This window comes from Podarcis tiliguerta (assembly GCF_965153285.1).
Source record: "Podarcis tiliguerta genome assembly, chromosome: 5".
NCBI lineage: Eukaryota > Metazoa > Chordata > Lepidosauria > Squamata > Lacertidae > Podarcis > Podarcis tiliguerta.
The window spans coordinates 78,016,966-78,036,866 of record NC_139538.1 but is presented as its reverse complement, the minus strand read 5'-3'; the positions used below and the strand labels follow the sequence as shown (position 1 = coordinate 78,036,866).

The 19,901-nt window shown below is 42.9% G+C and overlaps 1 protein-coding gene across 7 annotated transcripts in view; it reads left to right on the top strand.

The window, feature by feature from the left end:
* Window positions 1-19,901, top strand: part of LOC310677502 (uncharacterized protein) — a 210,839-nt gene that overhangs the window by 86,005 nt on the left and 104,933 nt on the right. For all 7 annotated transcript variants that reach the window (XR_014511195.1, XR_014511196.1, XR_014511197.1 and 4 more), the window contains one exon: window positions 6,632-6,716. Coding sequence is in view for 1 of the 7 variants with exons in the window: in XM_083440658.1 (XP_083296784.1) it covers window positions 6,632-6,716 (85 nt within the window). In the remaining 6 variants the exon portion in view is untranslated. The remainder of the gene's footprint in view (window positions 1-6,631; window positions 6,717-19,901) is intronic.

The window sequence follows — 19,901 nt, the reverse complement described above, 5'->3', positions numbered from 1 at the left end:
TTTATTGGTCTGGAAAATGCTCGTCAGAGAGAAATTTGTCACAGCTTAGCCTAAACATTTTGCTTGATGAGTTTTCTCGCAGAAATTGTTGCTGCTTGATGTTTCCTTATGTTCCGTTTAGACGAGAACTGTGAGCTTAAGACAATGCTGAAACACATGATCGACGGTCTCGCTGGATGTGCTTTTCTTATGCTGAGCCATGCCATCTCAGAATGCAGGTGGCAGCTTGTCTGTCTGGATGCTGCCCACCCCTAGGTTAGCCTTTAGCTGTGGTGGAAGAACGTATACTGCTGATCCGCCCTCCAAAACTCTGACTGGTGCTTAGGGCTGTCCCCACACATCATCACACCTTCACACCAAACATACCTCATGGATGGAGAATAGAGAGGTGTACATGAGTGTCTACGGTACAAAGTCCAAACCTGCATGTGTTGTTCTGCCCCCTTCTGCCTCCAACCCTAACCATCATTGGCATTTGGCGCATGAAAAGTTTCAGCTATTGGATTGAAGGAAATGAGGCCCTTGGGATGAACAGTGCCCCCCCCCCCCCCGCTGTTGACAATATCATAGTACAATTTGGTTACCACTGTGATTGGCTTTTGTATATGTACAGTGGTACCTCGGGTTAAAAACTTAATTCATTCCGGAGTTCTGTTCTTAACCTGAAACTGTTCTTAACCTGAGATACCACTTTAGCTAATGGGGCCTCCTGCTGCTGCTGTGCCGCCACTGCACAGTTTCTGTTCTCATCCTGAAGCAAAGTTCTTAACCCGAGGTACTATTTCTGGGTTAGCGGAGTCTGTAACCTGAAGCGTCTGTAACCTGAGGTACCACTGTATCAGGGTGGGAGGGTCATTGTGTTGTCCTTAGTGTTAGGCAACAAAATGTCTTGAGATGACCCTGGGACAGGCACGCCAACTGTATAGGGCTGAGGTGTCTTTGTTTGACCCTCTCAGTATTTGTTGGCAGGGACTGCGGACCTTCAGTGTTGAAGGGGTGGAGGAGGCTGAGCTTGGAGCCGAGTGCAGCACAGGCTCCTCGTGAACATGAGAGGAGCCGCCACTGGCCACTGAAGGCACACCATGCTGGGCTCCATGCTTGGTCTCCTCCTGATGATGCGTGCGCTGGGTTCATGACATCAGGCACATGACCTGACGCCAGGTCCACTCAATCTGGGGTGCAATTCAGTACCTCTGCCCTGGGATCAGGTTGAAGGAGCCAGCCAAGTGCTTTCAGTAATTCCCTCTTTCTGTGCTTGCGCACCGATTATGATGCACTAATTTCATGAGAGTTGTGCTTGCATTGAGAAAATGAGGAGGAGGCAAGAAACCTCACCATCAGTTTGTTAATTAGGAGTTTGCTCAGTTCACGTCTGAGGTGGCGGCTTTGAACCTATGATAAGCTTAGCAAGTAATGTACTAAAGTTAAGTGCATTGCCATACAGGAAACCTCTTTAAGTAACTGCTTGTACCCTTGTTAACTGACAGCTCAGACTTGAGAAAGCCAGCATTGTGGCAAAAGCACCAATAATAGCACTGGGATAACCTTCTAATCCCTCTTCACATTTCTAGAAACAATGCTTTAGAAGACTCCAGCTGTCAGTCTAGGTCTGTCAACGTAAGATGCCAAGACAGAGAAGGTTAGACGTGTGGTAATTTATTTATTTTTGAGGAAGAGAGGAGGGTGAGGAATAACAGAAACCTACCAATTATTCAATGTCTTACTGTAGGCTGAATTTGACATTAGCAACCAGCATGAAACTGCACGTTGCAGCTTTGGTTATTTAACCAGCCCAGCTTAACTTGGTGTGTTTAATCAGTTAATATATCCCCCCTTTTGTAAACAATTTACATCCATAGCAGCTTCCATTTAAAAAAATGAAATAACACCAATCACGAAATAATTTTAAATGAATAAAAACTTTTGCAGTTGTAACTGCAAACTATAAGAGCAACATATAAAACCATTTCAAAGGGTGGTAAAGCCCTTAAATAAGTGAGTAACTATTGTGCAATGGATCAGACCAATTAAAATTCATAAAAGTCTATTAATTACAACAGGCTTTCTCCAGAGTAGGGGCCATGCAAGCACGTTGTCTAAATCCTGAATCAAATTGGGCTGATTTGTACCAAATCTGAATCACATCAAAGCAGATACAATAGCTACATACCAGGCTCAGTGGACCCACCAGATACATATTAGGCTCAGTGCCAATATCTAGACCTCAAAACAATCTCTGAAAAGGTCAGCCAAATGTCTCCAAAGTGTTATTAATGACAATACCAGGGTGTGGGGAGGTGGAAAGCTGGATTTCACTAATTGGGAGGTGCCCCACAGTTTGGTGGGATGTTGCTCCTGGCTGCGCTGCGTCTCCCATCAGGAGAGGTTGCCCGGACCAACACAGCCTGGTGGGCAAATGTTGCGTTGGGAGGACAACGATGCAACAGTTGTCACACGTGCAATGCACTCACTGCGTGCATGGCACCAGCCCCTCCCCCAATGTTAGGTGCAACTCAGCACCTATGGGCATAATAAAATCACCAAATTAGAAGGCATGGGGAAATGCAAAAGGGAATGCCTTTTGGTATGAATGGAAAAGACAAATGTTGTTAATCGTAAATCCAAATAAATGCAGATGTAAACTTCTCTGGTTTAATTCAAATAGGGAGGGGAGGTGGATTGACAGCTAAATTCTGCTCAAATGTGGATAAGCCTTCAAAATGAGAAATCTTGTTCTTGCAGAGGTGGTAAACCTATGTCTTGATAGTAACCACTTCAGAGAACAGGTATGGGTTCACATGATAGAATTCTCCCTCACACAAACCAAGATTCCTGAACATGGAAAAGTAGCATGTTTATTCTGCTGATCATCTCAGAAAAACATCTCTGTGGCTCTATTTTGGTTTCACTTCTTCCCATTATAACTTTTGCAGTTGATTTTTTGGCAGCGGGTTATAGGCATTTGCAGGCAATCTGCAGCTCCTCTGAACCACATAGACGGACACGCAGCTGTGATTCAGCAAGCCATAGTCTTTGAATTGGAACGCTACTAGGGGACTTTTTTTCCAAAAGCCTTGCCAAGGTTTCTGTCTGCCCTGCTGTGCCAGTGCTGGTTAGTGGCCTAGCTAGAACTACCTTAGGGTATCTTTTGTTTGCATGGCCGTATTTTCCATACATCCCCAACAGGAACTATGATTGCTGCTCTTTTCATCTGGCTGTCAAATGTTTGCATCCTGCAGTTACCTTGAATATCCCCTCATTATTTCCCAGCCATGCGTACAGTTCAACATTGAGCCACATATTTTTGTCTCAAATGTATGCATTGTGTTTTGTAGTTGCTCTCCCTCTTGAAAACTGATGCATATTTAGCAAAACACATTGTGTTTATAAAAATACTCAAAGCAATTGGCAATGAAAATTAAAAATTAAAAGCTAAGAACAACAATGAAATGTGCATACCATAAATATTTAAGTTAAACCACCATTACAACCAATAACTAAGGAACTTGACAGCAATAGCTGGGGAAAGCTCTTAAGAACAAAAAGGCTTCATGTGTTGTTGAGAAGAACATAAGGAAGTAGTTTACTGAAATGCCCTTTTTAGAACGTTGTGCGAAACTTCCTACGTACCTTTGTATTTTCTGCTGTGACAAATTGAGTTTTACTGAAACTAAGGGTAGTTTGAAACAAGACAACTTCAAACCATGGTTCATGAAGATGTTTTGCTTAAACCAAATTCAGATTCATCTAAGAAAATAAAGTGGTATTTGGGTGCTTTTGGCCTCTAAAATAAGTTTGTGGTATGCTTTTGTAGGCAAAGATTGAACCAATCCATTGTAAACTGCCTAGTAAACTATTAATAGAAGATTGGTACTTGTGTTTTTTTTGGTTGGGGGGGCGAATGGCAAAGCAGTGGCAGGCAAAATAAAATAAAATAAATGTACGAAGATGTGGGTTTCATTTGTTTCTGGGAAAAGGAAGATGGGGAAAGGTGCATTCTGGTGAATGTGATTAAGTTCTTGCCCCCCTCTGAACTCTGTAAAATACATCACAAAAGATGTCTCTGCAGAAGTCAGTCGGTTCACTGCACGAGAACAATGCATAATGATTGCTTTTCTGCTATTATTGTTAACATCAACATTCATTTATGCACAGCGCTTTGTCAATAGAATGCTTTTCGGAATCAACTGACAAACTAGAGCTGGTCAAATTGGTGCTGCTGTTACTGGTTTGGCACACGTCTCCCTCACCACCCCCGGTGTACGTTCAATAGGGAAATAATAGTCTCCTCTCAGGTTGCTACCTAATTTCAGCAAAAGCAAATTTCACAGGGAATTTGGGAGGTTCTGTTTTGGCAAAGCACCTGTCATTTTCATTTGAAGCTGAAACTTTGAGATCATTGAAATTGTTCCCGAGCAGTGCTATTTTTCCAGAAAAAGAGATGCCAGAATTCACCATTAACACTTTCCTTGTTCTCTTATAATGGCAATGGCTCCCACCTGAGGGGTGCCAGAGCTGAGTTCTAGCAAGTTCCAGCTGGAAAAAAGCCCTGTCCCCAAAGATTTCTGCAGCTTGACCCTCCCACCAAATTTCTCCTGTGGTGCAATTCAGTACAAAGTCAGCTCTGCTGCCTGAAGCGATGGCTTCACCTTGCCTAATGCCTGGGCTGTCCCTGCCAGAGATACACTGGATATATCAAATGATGCCTCCACCTGGTGTCAGGTATGAGTGTGGCTGCTATTATTGTGTGCTGGCCATGCATGTGGCTTCGACATGGAGGCAATAGCTCACACATTTGATGCTTCCATGCAATTTCAGCCTGGTCTTAAAGTTGCCAATGTTGTTGTTGTTTAGTCATGTCCGACTCTTCATGACCCCATGGACCAGAGCACGCCAGGCACTCCTGTCTTCCACTGCCTCCTGCAGTTTGGTCAAACTCATGCTGGTAGCTTCGAGAACACCATCCAGCCATCTTGTCCTCTGTCGTCCCCTTCTGCTTGTGCCCTCCATCTTTCCCAGCATCAGGGTCTTTTCCAGGGAATCTTCTCTTCTCATGTGGCCAAAGTATTGGAGCCTCAGCTTCAGGATCTGTCCTTCCAGTGAGCACTCAGGGCTGATTTCCTTAAGAATGGATAGGTTTGATCTTCTTGCAGTCCATGGGACTCTCAAGAGTCTCCTCCAGCACCATAATTCAAAAGCGTCAATTCTTCGGCGATCAGCCTTCTTTATGGTCCAGGTCTCACTACCATACATCACTACTGGGAAAACCAGGTTGCCAATAACCCCATGCAATTCCAGGGAAGCTACAAACCATTTGAAGTGTCCCTGTGCCAGTTTATTTACATGTTCCCACGAGTGACCTTATCATAGTCATTAGTGTTGTTTATTTTGTTATTTAGGGTTTTAACTCGATCCATCCAGGAAGTTACAAGTGGTAATAATATTTTGAAGGAGAGGGCTGGCACTTGTGTCCGAAATGTTGGAGAGCCACTGCCAATCAGTGTAAACATGACCAAACTAGATGGCCCATTGCTCTGACTCAGTGTAAGGCAGTTTAATATGTTCCCATGGAAGGAGTGGCTTATAATAGCATTTAGGACCTTGTCTATTGAACCCAGAACTTTGCATTCTGCCTGAAACCCCAAGCAAGGTGTATTCACCTAGGAAGTCAGAATTCAGGGAGTTAGTGCTGCAAAAAGCGCAGCAGCCTCCAAACCGTCTTCGAAGTTAGTCATGAATATAGTATCACAGGAAACTTATCCATGAGATTATGGATTATTTATTTAGTCATCATTTATTTATTTCATAAAATTTATATACTGCTGGATTGTAAAAAAAACCTTCAAAGTGGTTATGTTTGCCTGTTTCTCATTCCTGGCCACCATTGTAACCTGCAATTCTAAATGCAATGTTGCAGTAAGAGGAAAAGCTTTCTGATCCTACCTCTTTGCCAATTGTGGTTATTTCAATTCTCCTAAAATTCATTAATTCATTAATTCACCTGGAATTGGCTTTAATTTGGTTGGCCTCATCCAGGCCCCTGCAGTTTTCAGATATGCAATCATCTTTCCATAAAAGAAAGATTAGTGCGTGTTTCGAGTGTGAGCAGCTGCTGTCTAGCACCCTTTCCTTTGGAGTAAAGGTGTTGATAACGCCAGGTGTCAAAGGACCAAGCTTCTCCTGGCTGGTTTTCAGCAGCCAGAATTGGGCCTGGGTCCAATTTGCATGTAGTCAGTTCCCAGTAGACTGACTGAGTTCACTGTTTGCTTGAACTTGTCCTCCCAGTGCTCTGTTAATAGCTGGTTTCCAATAAAATATTCACAGAAAGGAAAATCCTAAGCTTGTGAAAACTGAGGAGGAATTCTAAAAAATATCTTAACAAGTATTCAGGACAAAGTGTTCACATTCTTTGCTTAGCTCCATAGAATTAGTGTGGTTGCTTTGCAACTTCTCACTGGTACTGTATGATTTCAATGCTTGATAAATATGTTTTGTCTTCTGCTAATCCACCCGCCATTTCGTGTGACTAGACTTCTAAATAGGTTGAAGTAAGATAACCTACATTGTTTGAATAAGAAAATGTTTTCTTAGATTTGTTCTATTTAAGAGGCTTTCGTGATGTTTCTTACAGGTTCTTCAAAAGTAGAAAGGAATCAATGGGCAGATGTGATGCTTGCAGAGACAATATGTTGCAGAATATAGATGTCCTGGAGAAAGTAAGTGGAAACTGTTGAACAAAGGCTTTCCCTAATGAAGAGCTGATATCATTCACACAATTATTGCCATCACAGTTGTGCCTTAGAAGTAAGCCTATTGGCTGCTCCTCAGGAGAAGCATCTGAGGAATTTTAGAGTTTTGATAAAATGAATGCAATTTCTGAGAGGGGTTTTGCACGTCCCTGTTCAAAATGTGTTGCAGCGTACTGTCTATTCTTTAATATATTTCTGAGAATCTATTTGGTTATTTACAGCTTGTGGCCAAGGTTGCCACCTATCAGCATGTAACACTAGCGCTGAGGGAAATGCGCTGGCTGCCAATATGCTACTGAGCCAAATTTAAGGTCTTACTATTATATAATTAAATAACTTAGGGCCAGATCATCTGAGACCTCTCCTTATCCCATACATACTTGCCTGCTCACTGTGATCAACTACAGAGGCTCTTTTTGCCATTCTGCCGGTACAGGAGGTTCATTGTAATGCTCTATCCGACTTCCAAGACCTGAAACACCTGAACTGGTTTTCAGGTTGTTGAAAGCCAAATAGAGCTATGCTTTCCATTCCAAAGAAGCATTTACACTGCTGAGCTGTATTTCATTGGGGGAGTTGAAACATCTTGTGCTTATGAGGTCCCTAGCTAGATGCTGATATGTGTTGAAGGATTTCTGTCAGAGAGGCGGAGAAAGGCCTCTGGAAATTCAATGGTCATTCGTTCATTCTGGATTGACAGTACTTGGCTTGATGGGCCATTGCCCTAGCTTTTCATATGGCCCTTCTTTATAGCCCCAGATACACTGCAGTGGCAGGGAGTCAAGTTTTGTCTTGTGGATCAGGCCACTCATTTTGTATTGAACAGCACTCTGCAGTTCCAGAAAGTGATCAGAGGCTAGAAAACTCCCTTGTCATCACCCCCCACTTTAATGTTGAGAGAACAAGACTAAGAAGTAACTCAGAAATGTCCCTTGGATGTGTTTGACCTCTGAGGCCTCTGCTTGGCTCAGCCTGCCCCAAGGTTGCTCCTATCTGTTTTGATAAGTTTTTATTCTTTGGTTGAAACCCTTACTTCAGGACCAGGGACAGTTCTAGCTTCTTTATCACTGATGTCAGTGGTATTTTCAGGGACAGGCTATTCACTGACCTTGGTTTTATGTAACTGGCAGATGGAAAATCGGAAGACCTTGTTCTTTATTTTTTCTTGTTTGTTTTCCTTTCCTTTTTTCCTTTCTCTTTCTTCTTCTTGCTTCTCTTTCTCTCTTCCTTTTCTTTTCTTCCCCCCCTTTCTTTCTTCATTGATGTCCTCTACTTGGGGCCTTTATTAGGGTCCAGGGATTGTACACTCATGGGAGTGGTAGATGGTTGATGGAGGGCCTGGGGTAGAAGGCAGAGAAACATTGGTCTCCCAGGGTGGGGAGGAGGCTGGGAGGAGAGAGGAAAGATCCCAGATAAGACCTGGGAGGGACTGTTACCTTCTGTGGGTTGTAAGGGTTAAGAACAACCTTTAAAAGAGGACTCCATATTCTAGTTTTGCATTTTGTAGCTGTTTTTGTTTATTTACATCTTTTTTCCATAATGTATCATGAATAAATAAATAAAAAAAATCTTAACACCAAAAAAAGGGGGTTCATTGCCCTTGGTTGGCTTTGAAACTTTAATACAAATTGGAACCTCTATCACTAGTTTCTGGACATTTCTTGTAGATGGGAGTTCTGCACTTTTAAATGAAAAATAGTCTCTCTAAATGTAAATTAGTTTTTTGTATTCTGTTTGTATTCTTGGTTTTATCGTTAGACAACTCTTATCTTCATTAAGGAGTTGTTTATTTCTGTGTATTAATTAAAAAGGCATTAATATGCATATGGATATAAAAACACTTGGTGAATGATAGCAAAAGTTCTCATATTCCCCTTGGAGTATACATTATAAGCACAATTCTTTTAAATGTTTCTTAGTCGGGCATTATTTATTACCCTAAACTTCAGACAAAGGGAGAGTGCTAAGGCTGAATATCGCTTGGGTGTTCTTCAGTGCTAATTGAGTTATTTAACTCAATTGCTATATGTCATCTTTTTAATAACTTAAAAACCAACTCCTGTAGATATTCTATTTTTTTTAACAGTCTAAACATATGGTCTTTTAAAAATCTGGCTCTTTGCTATACACATTTTAACATAATAATTAACTAGCTGACGCACAAACACACTCTCTTAGGCTTTGCCTCATCTATTCTGTATGTGTGCCTTGCTTTTCTTTTCATCATGTCCTCCCTAAAAGAGGGCATGTGGTGTGGTGAGACCTGGAGACCAACCTCCTGTGTTGTGGGTGGGTAAGATTGGATAGCCTCAACAACCGATTGGTAGGTCCCTCGATGTTGGGTTTAATCTGGCCAATAGGGCGCAGTCCAAACGGATCAAGGGACCTATTTAAACCCATGCACGTGACCCAGAGCTTCCTCCTTTGGCTCATGCATTCAGAACACCCACCCACCTCTGCCTACTTTTAGGGAATTTTTTTGCGCTTGACCTTGCTATGCCGTCGTGTGTCATTGGGACAGGGGCACAGCAGGAATTTCCCCACTTGGCTGATTGGCTGTTGCCATTTAGGTTTCGCCTGCCGCATAGCAAATTGTCACAACTTGTAAGGTTGCAGATAGGCACTGGTTCATGTGATAGGGGATGGGAGAATAGTCTTGCCATCCCTATGTGAAAGATATTCCATTAAAGGAATCTAGGGACTCAACTGGTTTGGTCAACCCCCGAGAGGGGGTTGTGCCCATGTCTGAGTCCGGGGGAGCATCTGGGGGGTGAGCCTAGTCTGTTCCTGGCTTTTCACCTATCCAGGTGTTCACCCTTGGCTGACCTATGCTGGTGCCCTGGGTCAGCGCTGTCTGCAAGGGTTCAGGGAGCTAGTCACACCAGAGCCTATGCAACCACTCACTTTTCTGTAATCAATAAAGTTGTGGCCTAAATTCTGCCAAAAACCAAAACAAAAATTTGAGGCAAATGTGTCTTTATTTAGCGGGGGGGTCTCTGGGTCTGAACACGTAACAGCAGGAAAAAAACTTCAAAGGATACACATTACAAGTAAATTTCCATTGTCCTTTCCCATCCCTCTCTGCTCCTTCCACCCCATTTGAATGGATCAAATCATGGTTCGAGGTGGAGATTTAACCATAGTTTCCCAATCAATAAACCCTGGAAGTTCTGCATTACAGCACATGGGGTAAGGACTGAGAAGAAGGAAGTATGCTAGTGAAATCTCATCCTTGACCTGGTAAAGCATGTTTTGTTGGGCTGAGTTTCCTATGTCTTAGCTGAGCATTTATAGATATATTCCCAGTTATACCATTCCGTGAGCCAACCCATTTTATACATACCGTATGTTAGCCGCTGTCTCTTTACTGGCTAAATGCAATATAACAATGCATCTGCCCATATTCCTATTTATTGCCTTGATGGCATGTAAGACCCAGCACATAAGAGCACTCTGTGCAAAGGCTTCCAGGTGCAAATTTGATTGAATACAAATAACCTCTAAATGGGAAGAACTGTGATTAGCCTGAACTTTGATTGCTAATATATTCCAACATCACAGTTTCCTACAAAAACGATGAAGAAACTAATCAGGTTTGAATTACTTCTGCTTTACTAACAAAAAAACAAAAAACCCTGTAGAAAAACCAAACCCTGTTACAATTGGGAGAGCAGATGAAATATGTGTGCCACAAATCACTTAAGCCAGAGGTTTTGCACTCAACTTAATTCATTTAAGGGTTGCTCTCTGGCAGCCTGGTTATACGAGGGCAAGCTACTCAGCATTCCAGTCTACCTTCATATTCTGTGGTTCATATTATCCCATTGTTTGCTTGCTGAGCTCTATCTCCAGTAAGCTGCTGCGGTCCCAGCAATGTGGTATATATTTCTCTCTCTCAAAATAATTTTATCCAAATCAATTTAGAAGGAGAAAGATCATATGTATAATAACAGAAAATTAAAAACAAGACACAAAACATAAAAGAAGTCCATCTGCTATGTTCTGCCCCAGATCAACTTTCCAAAACCCTTTCAAGGGCAGCCACCTCACCCCAAATACATTGCTGTAGTTTAATAATGAGGTGGCAGAAGTATGAATGACAGCTGCCAGGTCCTAATTGCTGTGAAACATAGCACTATCACTTTGATGTCTGTTGGTGCTCTGTGGGGGCTGTTTGAACTACAGTTGTTGGCCCTCATATTTTGGATGAGTGTTTGTGGTTTTTTAGTTGCAGTGTCTCCTCAGGGCATTGGGAACACTTGTTCCTGTGGAAGCCACCCAGAGTGGCTGGGGGAACCCAGCCAGATGGGCGGGGTACAAATAATAAATTATTATTATTAGGTAGGATACCATGCTGTCCATAGCATGACTTTTCCCTGCCCTTCTTGGGATGGCTTTCCAGATCTGCTTGAAAGTGTATTTTGTAGACTCTGAATAAACTGCTTCTAGTTCGTGAGAAAATCAGGGCTTGAACTGCCCCCTCTAGGTGTGCTTGGAAGAAAGCTGGGTATGCACATAGAGAGCTATGTTGTGATAGTTCAGTTGGCAAGGGCATGAGACTCTTAATCTCAGGGCTGTGGGTTTGAGCCCCATATTGGGCAAATGATTCCTGCCTTGCAGGGCGTTGGACTTAGATGACCCTTATGGTCCCTTCCAGCTCTATGATTCTATGAAATGGAACTACCTTATTGTTGAGTTCCATCAGCACCAGCCAACATGACCAGTGATCACGGATGATCAGAGCTGTAGTCCAAAAATGTGGATGGCACCAGACTAGTCTCATTTAACTGGAAATACCTGTTCAGGGTCTCAAGAAGGGGTCTTAATAGCTCTGCTGAGACCTTTTTGTTGGAGCTGGCAGGGATAGAACATGTGAGATTCTGCTTACAAAGTATCTGCTCTGTCCCTGAACTGTGGTGCCTTGCGATGAATTGCCTTATATTTTGTGAAGCTTTTTTTCTTTTAATAGAATTTATTTATTTGTCCTATAGGCTGAAATCACCGATAGTAAAGGGCCACACTGAGACAACATAGAGCATAAATCAACAGATAATAACTCACTTATTGATTGTTGCTTCGTTGTGCAGAGTTGCTTGAATTGATTTGTTGTTCAAGTTGACTTTTCAGGACTGGCCCTACCATTAAGCAAAGTGAGGCAACTGCCTCAGGCAGTAATGCTGAGAGGCAGTAGGATATTTTCCCCAAGCCCCCTTGCAGTACCTTTCTATTGGAGGACAGGGCTGTGTGTGCCATACAACCTGTAATGCACCCTGTAACTAGTCTCTTTTCTCATGTGCCCCTATAGAAGTAAGATTCAGCTGTCAGTCCAGTTGGCTTCTGTATGCTGAATATGTACCATCATGTCCTTCACCCCAACAGCTAAATGTCATGGGCAAACCCTAGACCAATCTGCCAAGCTGTTTCTTGCCTCACCCCAGTGGTGGACCTACATTTTTGGGCCCTGAAACTTTAACTGTTCTGGGGGCTCCTCAGCAACCAGCAATAAGGTCTGGGTAACCACTGTTATCTTTTTCAATGGGGTTGTTCCATGACAGATCACTTGTTAAAAAAATAATAACTACTACATCTCAGATTTTGATTAAAAGTGCTGCACTGGATTATCTCACGTGTCAAAGTCATTGATGTGAATAAAAATTTCCTGTGCCTTATAGTTTTCACATTAGTGCAACATTCTACCTTTACAACATCTGTGCTACTGACTCTCAAATTTTGGGATTGTTGAAATATATGCAACAATAATGTAATGAATTTGCATTGTGCAACTCAAGTTGGGTCTACTAGACCCAAAGCTTTTAATCAATGTGGACTAAATGAGATTCTGGAGCCCTTCTGGGATTAGGAGCCCTGAAATCTAGGCTTCATTAGTATCATACTAGATCTGCCCCTATCATGGAGCTTTTCTAAAGATACCTAGACATGTGTCCACACACTATAGGAACATTTATAAATAACTGCATCACAACATAAAATATGCCCAACGTTTTCCTTGAAATTTACTGCATGGGAATTCTAGGAATCCCAGATAGACTGCAATCTATTGTGGCAGCTCTCCCATCTATCAGCCGTTGCACTGACTGCTGCTCCAGAGTGACTTTGAAAAGTAAATATCTTGAATTCATCAAGAGGTTTCTTTCGCTGCCACCTTCTCTACTATTACAGCTTTGATAGAACAGCATCCCTAGAGATCTGTAAAAGGCACTAAGTTTCCGGGATGATGAATTGAACAAGGCAAAAGTACATCAAAACCACAGCACTCTGAGGGGAGTGTGCTGAGAAGGGATGGGGTGGAATAGAATGCTGGTGGGAGCAATGAAAGAATATTTTTATGGTCTATTTGAGTTGCTTATTATTTCTGTACTGAATGATGAAAAGGATAAAATGGATCAAAATAAATGAAGGTGAGCAAAAAATAATGGTAGATTTTGCTTGGCATCCATGGCCTGTTCTCTGGTTGTGGCTGATTCCATTCCACTCTCTAGCTTCTTCCATGGGTGGGACTGGGGAGGCAGTATCTTTTAAATAAAAATGTGGAAGCCAGTTATCATTGTGTTCAGCTGTTGTTGTTGTTTTAAAAAATAAATGCTTTTGACTGAGGATGGAGTTATGCAACCCAGTTGTTCAGCCTAAGTTAACATTTTCAGGCAAACTAAGGTCTTGTGAATGGTCCAGCCTGTGTCCAGATTAGAGCAGTAACCTATGTTCTATTTGCACATGGCTGGGCAAAGCTCTGAGTAATCAATCCTTCAGGAAGTTTCTTTAATTTTTTCAGAGATTGGAGTGTAACCCTGAAAATTGCCTTTGAGAATTTTCATGGTTTAGCCCTCTTCATTGTCGCCTTTCTCCATATTATTTTAACATTAGCATTTACCAAGGCAACGGGGAGACCACTTGACAAGAAGCCGACTACTCTGGCATACTGTATACCTCATCAAAAGTATTTGTGCCTGTTACCTAAAGCCATGACTCACCTAGCAACAAGCTTGTTATGCAGCTTTCACAAACCCCGGGAAAGCTGTGGAGGGGGGAAAAACCCCCCACACACTTATTTTGGAAGAGGCCCATTTTCACAATTTGCAGAGATTTATTATTATTATATGTGAATTATTTCATTCCTGATTGAAAAGCGTGGTTCTCTCCCCCCACCCACCCCAAGTTGCTTGGCAACTAACTGAAGGCAAGTGGGATTGAAATTGGAGTTTGAACATATTATAGTCTTTTTGGTTTCCCTTTCAAGTGGTAAGCAGAGCAGTGAATTCTGAATCCCTGGCTAATTAGCACCTCTCTATGTAAAATGGGCCAGTGTATTGCCAACTGGATTATCATGGGGAGTGAGGATGTTACCTCTGGGTAACTATTCAGGTGAGGAGATGACAGCAAATTGTGAAGGCTGGTTGGCTGGCTAGGAGAGAGCGTCCCACATGCATACACAGACGTACTCTGCCAGTGAAATTCCTTATTTTCAACTCCCCTGCTGTTCTGCTTCTCAGTCTTCCTAAGCAGTCTCCTTATCATCTTGAGCTGGGTGGTAGGAGAAAACTGCCAAGCACATTTCTGAAAGCACCAGTGTAGAACCACCCTCTCGGGTTATGTCAGATCTGAATAAATTGTGACCCACCAAACAAATGCAACCTCCCAAAATAGTATTTACTGAGGTCCTGATAGGCTGCAAAATGGTGTTATTTTTTTGGGGTGGAGTTTCCCTAAACCCTAGTAATTAATAATTGGAAGGATTTTGATTAGCTGGGATGTGAAGGGAGAAATACAAACTGCATAGGAATTCCTGAGCTGGCATAGGCAAAATGACCTGCTCAAGCTTAGGACTATTATGAAACAATACAAAGCCATTGGCAATACAAGAGAATTGTCCTTCCCCCTTGCCCTGAGGTGTGAACGGAAACTGGAGATTTGGAAGGTTGCCAGGGTAATTGGGTGCGAGGTGACAGCAAAAGAGAGTTTGTTTGCAAGGTGTGCTGGGTAGAAGGAGGGAAGACTAGGATCCATCTTGGGCAGGATGGCTGAAGGCTGGCTGGGACAAATGCCTTGGACTCTATGGCTGCACTGCTGTGTGGGACAAGCCCCTCTTGAAATGATCCTGCTGTAAGATCTGGACTCCTGGACTCCCTCCATGGAGACTGAAGGTGTAAATAGGTGAATAAACCATATTTCTTAAAGCTACAACAGTATCTCAATTCTCCAAAGGAACACAGACCCTGGGGAGCACCTGGAACCCCCTGGAGTCTTGCAGAGAGTGGGGGTGGCACCCGACTTTTGTAACAATATGGAGAGTGCAGCCTTTCAGGGATTTGGTAGATAATATGTTTCTATGAACTGCTTCGGACTGAAAAGACAATAGGGTTTGCAGGGTCTAGCAGCCCACAACATCCCACTGCTGCTTGGCCTGAAAGCAGTTGAGCCTTTGTGAGTAGTTCAACTGTGTGTTTGCGCAAAGGCACGAGGGTTTTGCAAGCATTCAGTTCAGGAGCTCACAAAAGCTTGAAAGCAGCTGCTTTCCCCATATTGGATTCCTACATAGGGCTATGTTCTGCAGGGAAGGGATTAAATCTCAGGATGAGGAGTCAGAAGCAAGGAAGACAGCTATTTTCCATGGAGGCCAGCCCTGACCTTCTCTCCACAGTCTAAACTGCCCTGCCATTTTACAATATGGTTATGTGGACCAGTCCTTGGTGAGAACAGCACTGAGAGCATTTTAAGAGTTTGTTTCAAATGAGGCAACAATTCATATGGAGACTGTTACATTTTACATGAAATCCAAATGATAAATTTCAGCTGATGCTCTTTTGAGCATCCCTCAAAATCTCTCGTGTTTTGCTGAGCAAGAACCAGCAGGTTCACCTCAAACTTTGTTTTAGGCAGCATTCAGTGACACACTAAAGATGTTCAAAATGCCCTGGAGGAAGTTTCCTTAGCCTTGTTGAAATCAATTCTGGCTTTCCTCAGATCTCTTCTTGCCCCAGCAGGAAGCTGCAAATGCATCACAAGGTTTGGCTTCAAATGAGTTTGAGTGGCTCAAACTCTATCATAATGCCTTGCAAATCTTTGACCCTTTCGTTTGTGGTTCATAATAGCAACTTTGGCCATAATCCATTTGCCCATTACTGTAATGATTTTCACCCATTCCCCCCTAGTTAGTTGGTATAAGGAAATCGGTTTGGGGTCAGCAAAAGATTTGGCCCAATACAGTGGAGTATGACGCCATTAAGTCTTGCTCCTAAACACTGCCAGCAAGAAGAATTGCCTCAGGGAACCTAGTGATAACACGGTTCGTTGCTTATCTGATGCTATGTTGTCTCCCTACAGTCCTTCTCGCTGTGCAGAACAAGAGCTATGCTTAATTTGCCTGACACGTCTCCTCGACTGGGGCCAGGCGCAAGCAAGTGAGCAACAGCCATGTTGCATCCCTACACTTGGAATCTGTAATTTCCTAGCCTTGAGACTTCACTTCACTTTGTGAATAAGTGACTTTGCTCCCTTTAGAAGCTTTTGGCTAATTAATCATGGTTGCAGAGTGCTGTTGCAGGCAGCTTGTTATAACATTTGATTAATAGCAAGTGCTGATTTGGGAATTGTGGTACAGTGAGCAAGATCACATCTGGCAAGGCATGACAGTTACTTACTCCTTCACAATATGAGCTTTTTTTGTGTGTCCCTGAGTGTTTTGCTCTGCGCTGCTAAGACTCAGAATGAAGATGCTAACCCATTTCCCCAGGAGGTGTTGAGTTCAAAAGTTTTTGGGGCTTGTTGTACATAAAATACATTTATAACACTTATTAAACTGCAAAGCCAATCGGATTTGGCTATGTGTTTATGCCATTTAGGTTAAAAAATGATGGCAGTGCAAATGAAGAAGCAAACATCTTTGCAAGGAGTACTGAAATTATGACCAACAATTGCATTTTTCAGCATCACTGAAAATATTTAGAAAAAAAGTAAGTTGTTTCAATCTGGCACTCGTCTTAGGAAGCTGAAGATCATGAGCACGCAGTGGCGTAGCGTGGGGGGTGCAGGGGGGGCCGGCCGCACCAGGCGCAACATCTGGGGGGGCGCTCACTCGCAGCTCTCTGCCCCTACCTGGCTCACTCACTCTCTCTCACTGCAGTGCTGGCTGTGCGAATCCGAGCCGAGCCGCCGGGTCGCCGCCCACTGTGGAGGGGAGGGTGCCAGGTGTGCGGTGCAGTGCGGAGAGAGAGCGAGGAACTATCTGGGGGAGGGACAGTGCAGGGGGGGGGCGCAAATTACTTGCCTTGCCCCAGGTTAGGGGGCGCAAATTACTTTCCTTGCCCTGGGTGCTGACAACCCACGCTACGCCACTGTGAGCACGTAACCTGTGTGTAGGAAGTTCCATTTAACCCATATATAAATGCACACTATTTCTGTGGTCTTTACTAAAATGACCTGAAATGAATCAGAACAGTAGTAATAAAATCAAACATCATTCCATTACCAAAATATTGGCAACTGATACTCTCCGGCCTTTACATACCTCTTAGCTTTGGTCTCCAGTAATTAACTCCATCTGCAACCACTTTTCATCTAATAAACATTTGGAAATTTCACCCCAGGCCTGAAAAATGTGGCATACCACAGACAGAATTCTGCCTTTCAGGGTTTCAATTCTGTATCTGGCCAGCTAGCTCTAGGGTTGAACTTGGAAGATCAGCTACACACAGGCAAGCGGCCATAGCTCAGTGGCACAGCGCACACTCTGCATTTAAGATAACCCAAATTCAATTCTTGGCATCAACACCTGAGGTAGGAAGGCACTTCTGCTTAAGTAGGGATGCCAAACCATTGGTCCATAGGCCAGTTGTGGTCCTCCAAGCTTTTTATTTTATTTTTTATTTTTTACCCCCAAGACCACCTAGCAATTTTACATGTGGCAGGATAGCAGCATCTGTAGGAACAGCGAAAATGATACCCAAACCAGAACCATGTGTAAGCAGGCATGCCAGGGGATCTGTGGGGTGGTGGTGATGGCAGCATCTGTTTGGGAGAGTTTAAGATAGTATTGGGGGAAGTTTGGGGCAGGTCTTCTGCCTGCCACCCTCTTTCCCACTCTGATCTGCACTTCTAGAAGTGCTCACTTCTAGAAATATCTCACAGTGCTCAGGTGAGACTATGTCCATTCGTCTGCTCTTCTATGTCCATTCGTCTGCTCCATTTATTTTTTAAGAGCAGGGATGGGGAACCTGAGACCTGTAGGCCAAAAGTGGTCCTCCAAGCTTCTGTATCAGGCCTTCAAAATTCTCTTCAAGCCACACTTGCTTTCCACAGGCCACACCTCTGCATTGTACCCCAGGCGTCTTTGCCTTGCTGCTGTGGCCATTGCCCCCACCATCTGCCATGGCCAAAAGGAGCTGAAATCTCCCCGGCTCCTCTTAGGATAGCTCTGTGAGATTATCTTTATCCCACTTATTTGACCTGAGTCTCCCAAACGGTGAATTGCATTCTTAAAGTGCAATTCTAGTACCAAACCTGGGGATCTAAAAACTAAAACCTGGTAAACATGTGTATCACACCGGGAGCTGTGATTAGATACTGCTCCCTGTTGAGCGTTCACTTCATAGCAAGTTTCTGAATAATGGCCAAAGCTTTCCTGTTGTGGCAAAATCATTGCTGGGAGAGGATTCGTTTTGGAAGGTTTCCATTGGAGCTTGTGTCTGCTCTCATGTTGCTGTTTGATTTCTTTAAGGGGATTGTTTAGTTTGTAATGGCTGTAAGCTGCCCTGAGCAATGTATATGCATTGGAAGGGAGGGGTTTAAGTTTTACAAGTAACTAAATACATTGCATATGATGGGCTCATTATAGTTGACAGCATATATGTGTGCGAAAGCACTAGGACAAACACAGCCAGAATTAGGAAGCAGGATTTAGACTCAGTATTGTACATTTTCTGAAGTGAACCAAGGAACTTCTTCTGCATTATCTCCCATTATAAACATGATTTATAAGCCCTGGCAGATGCTGCCTGGGTTTTGCTGTGCTTGTTATGCTAATACACCATAGTTTGCAGGAAAACCGGCATTTGTCAAACGGTCTTCCCTTGTTCAACATACATTGAATTATTGTTTCACTTGCTTTAGTTCTTCTTCTCCCCCTTTATAATTAACTTTCAAATCTGCTCAGGGAACATAAAGAGCAAACAAATTCATTTTGCAATAACCTGTAAATAAAAGGGTTTCCAGATCACAGCTGACAGCTAATAGTGAGCAAGTCTGCTGCTGCTTGAGAGGCTGGTGAAATGAATGACTCAGAGGTATGAAATATCGACGATTAATTCACATTTCTTGGCTTTAGTCTTTTAGCACATAATGATCACATAGATTTTTAGAGGTGGTGCAAAGTGGAAGGAGCAGATCTTTGGGCACTGATCATATTTCCACCTTCTAGCAAGTGGAGGCCGTGCAAATCTTGCTATCAGCTTATAAAAAGAGCCAATATAACACAGTGATAAAACTTTATGTAGAGCTAAGAACGGAACTTTTAAACTAGCAGTTATCAGTGAAGTCTCTATAGCCTTCCTTTTCTAGGAAAATGAATAATTGTCCTTTTCCCCTGCCAGGCAAAAGATGCTTAGGTAGCACATAACAGCTAAGTCTATAGACAAGCTATAACTCTTGCAACAGAGACACATATCTGAAGGTGTGACATTGGGGCCCCCAATGGAGATGTGTTCCTTGACCTTTATCAACCTCAGAGTGTTTGTATGTCTGTGATCACATCCACTGACTTATATGCCTATTGCCAAGGTGAATGTATTGCCACAGTTCTGTAGGAGCACAGCAATCCACAGAATGCAGCGCTGAGCACAGAATCCAGCTTCTTCTAAGATATGGTCTGAAGTGTAAGGGTAATGTTTTACAAAATATCAGAGCAGCTGCACATTTCTTTGCTCCACTCACTAACAATGCCAGAATAAATTATTTTTAAAAAGAGAAAACATGCAAATTTGCACAATGTGTTACAGAATCAAGCTTTTCTTGCTGCAGAATTTGAATAATCTTGACACAGAATACCTATTTTGTTTTTGTTTTTCACATCTGCTTATGCTTGACAACCACCATATTTGGTTATGTCTTTTGGAAAAGATTAAAATACACAGTCTACAGCAG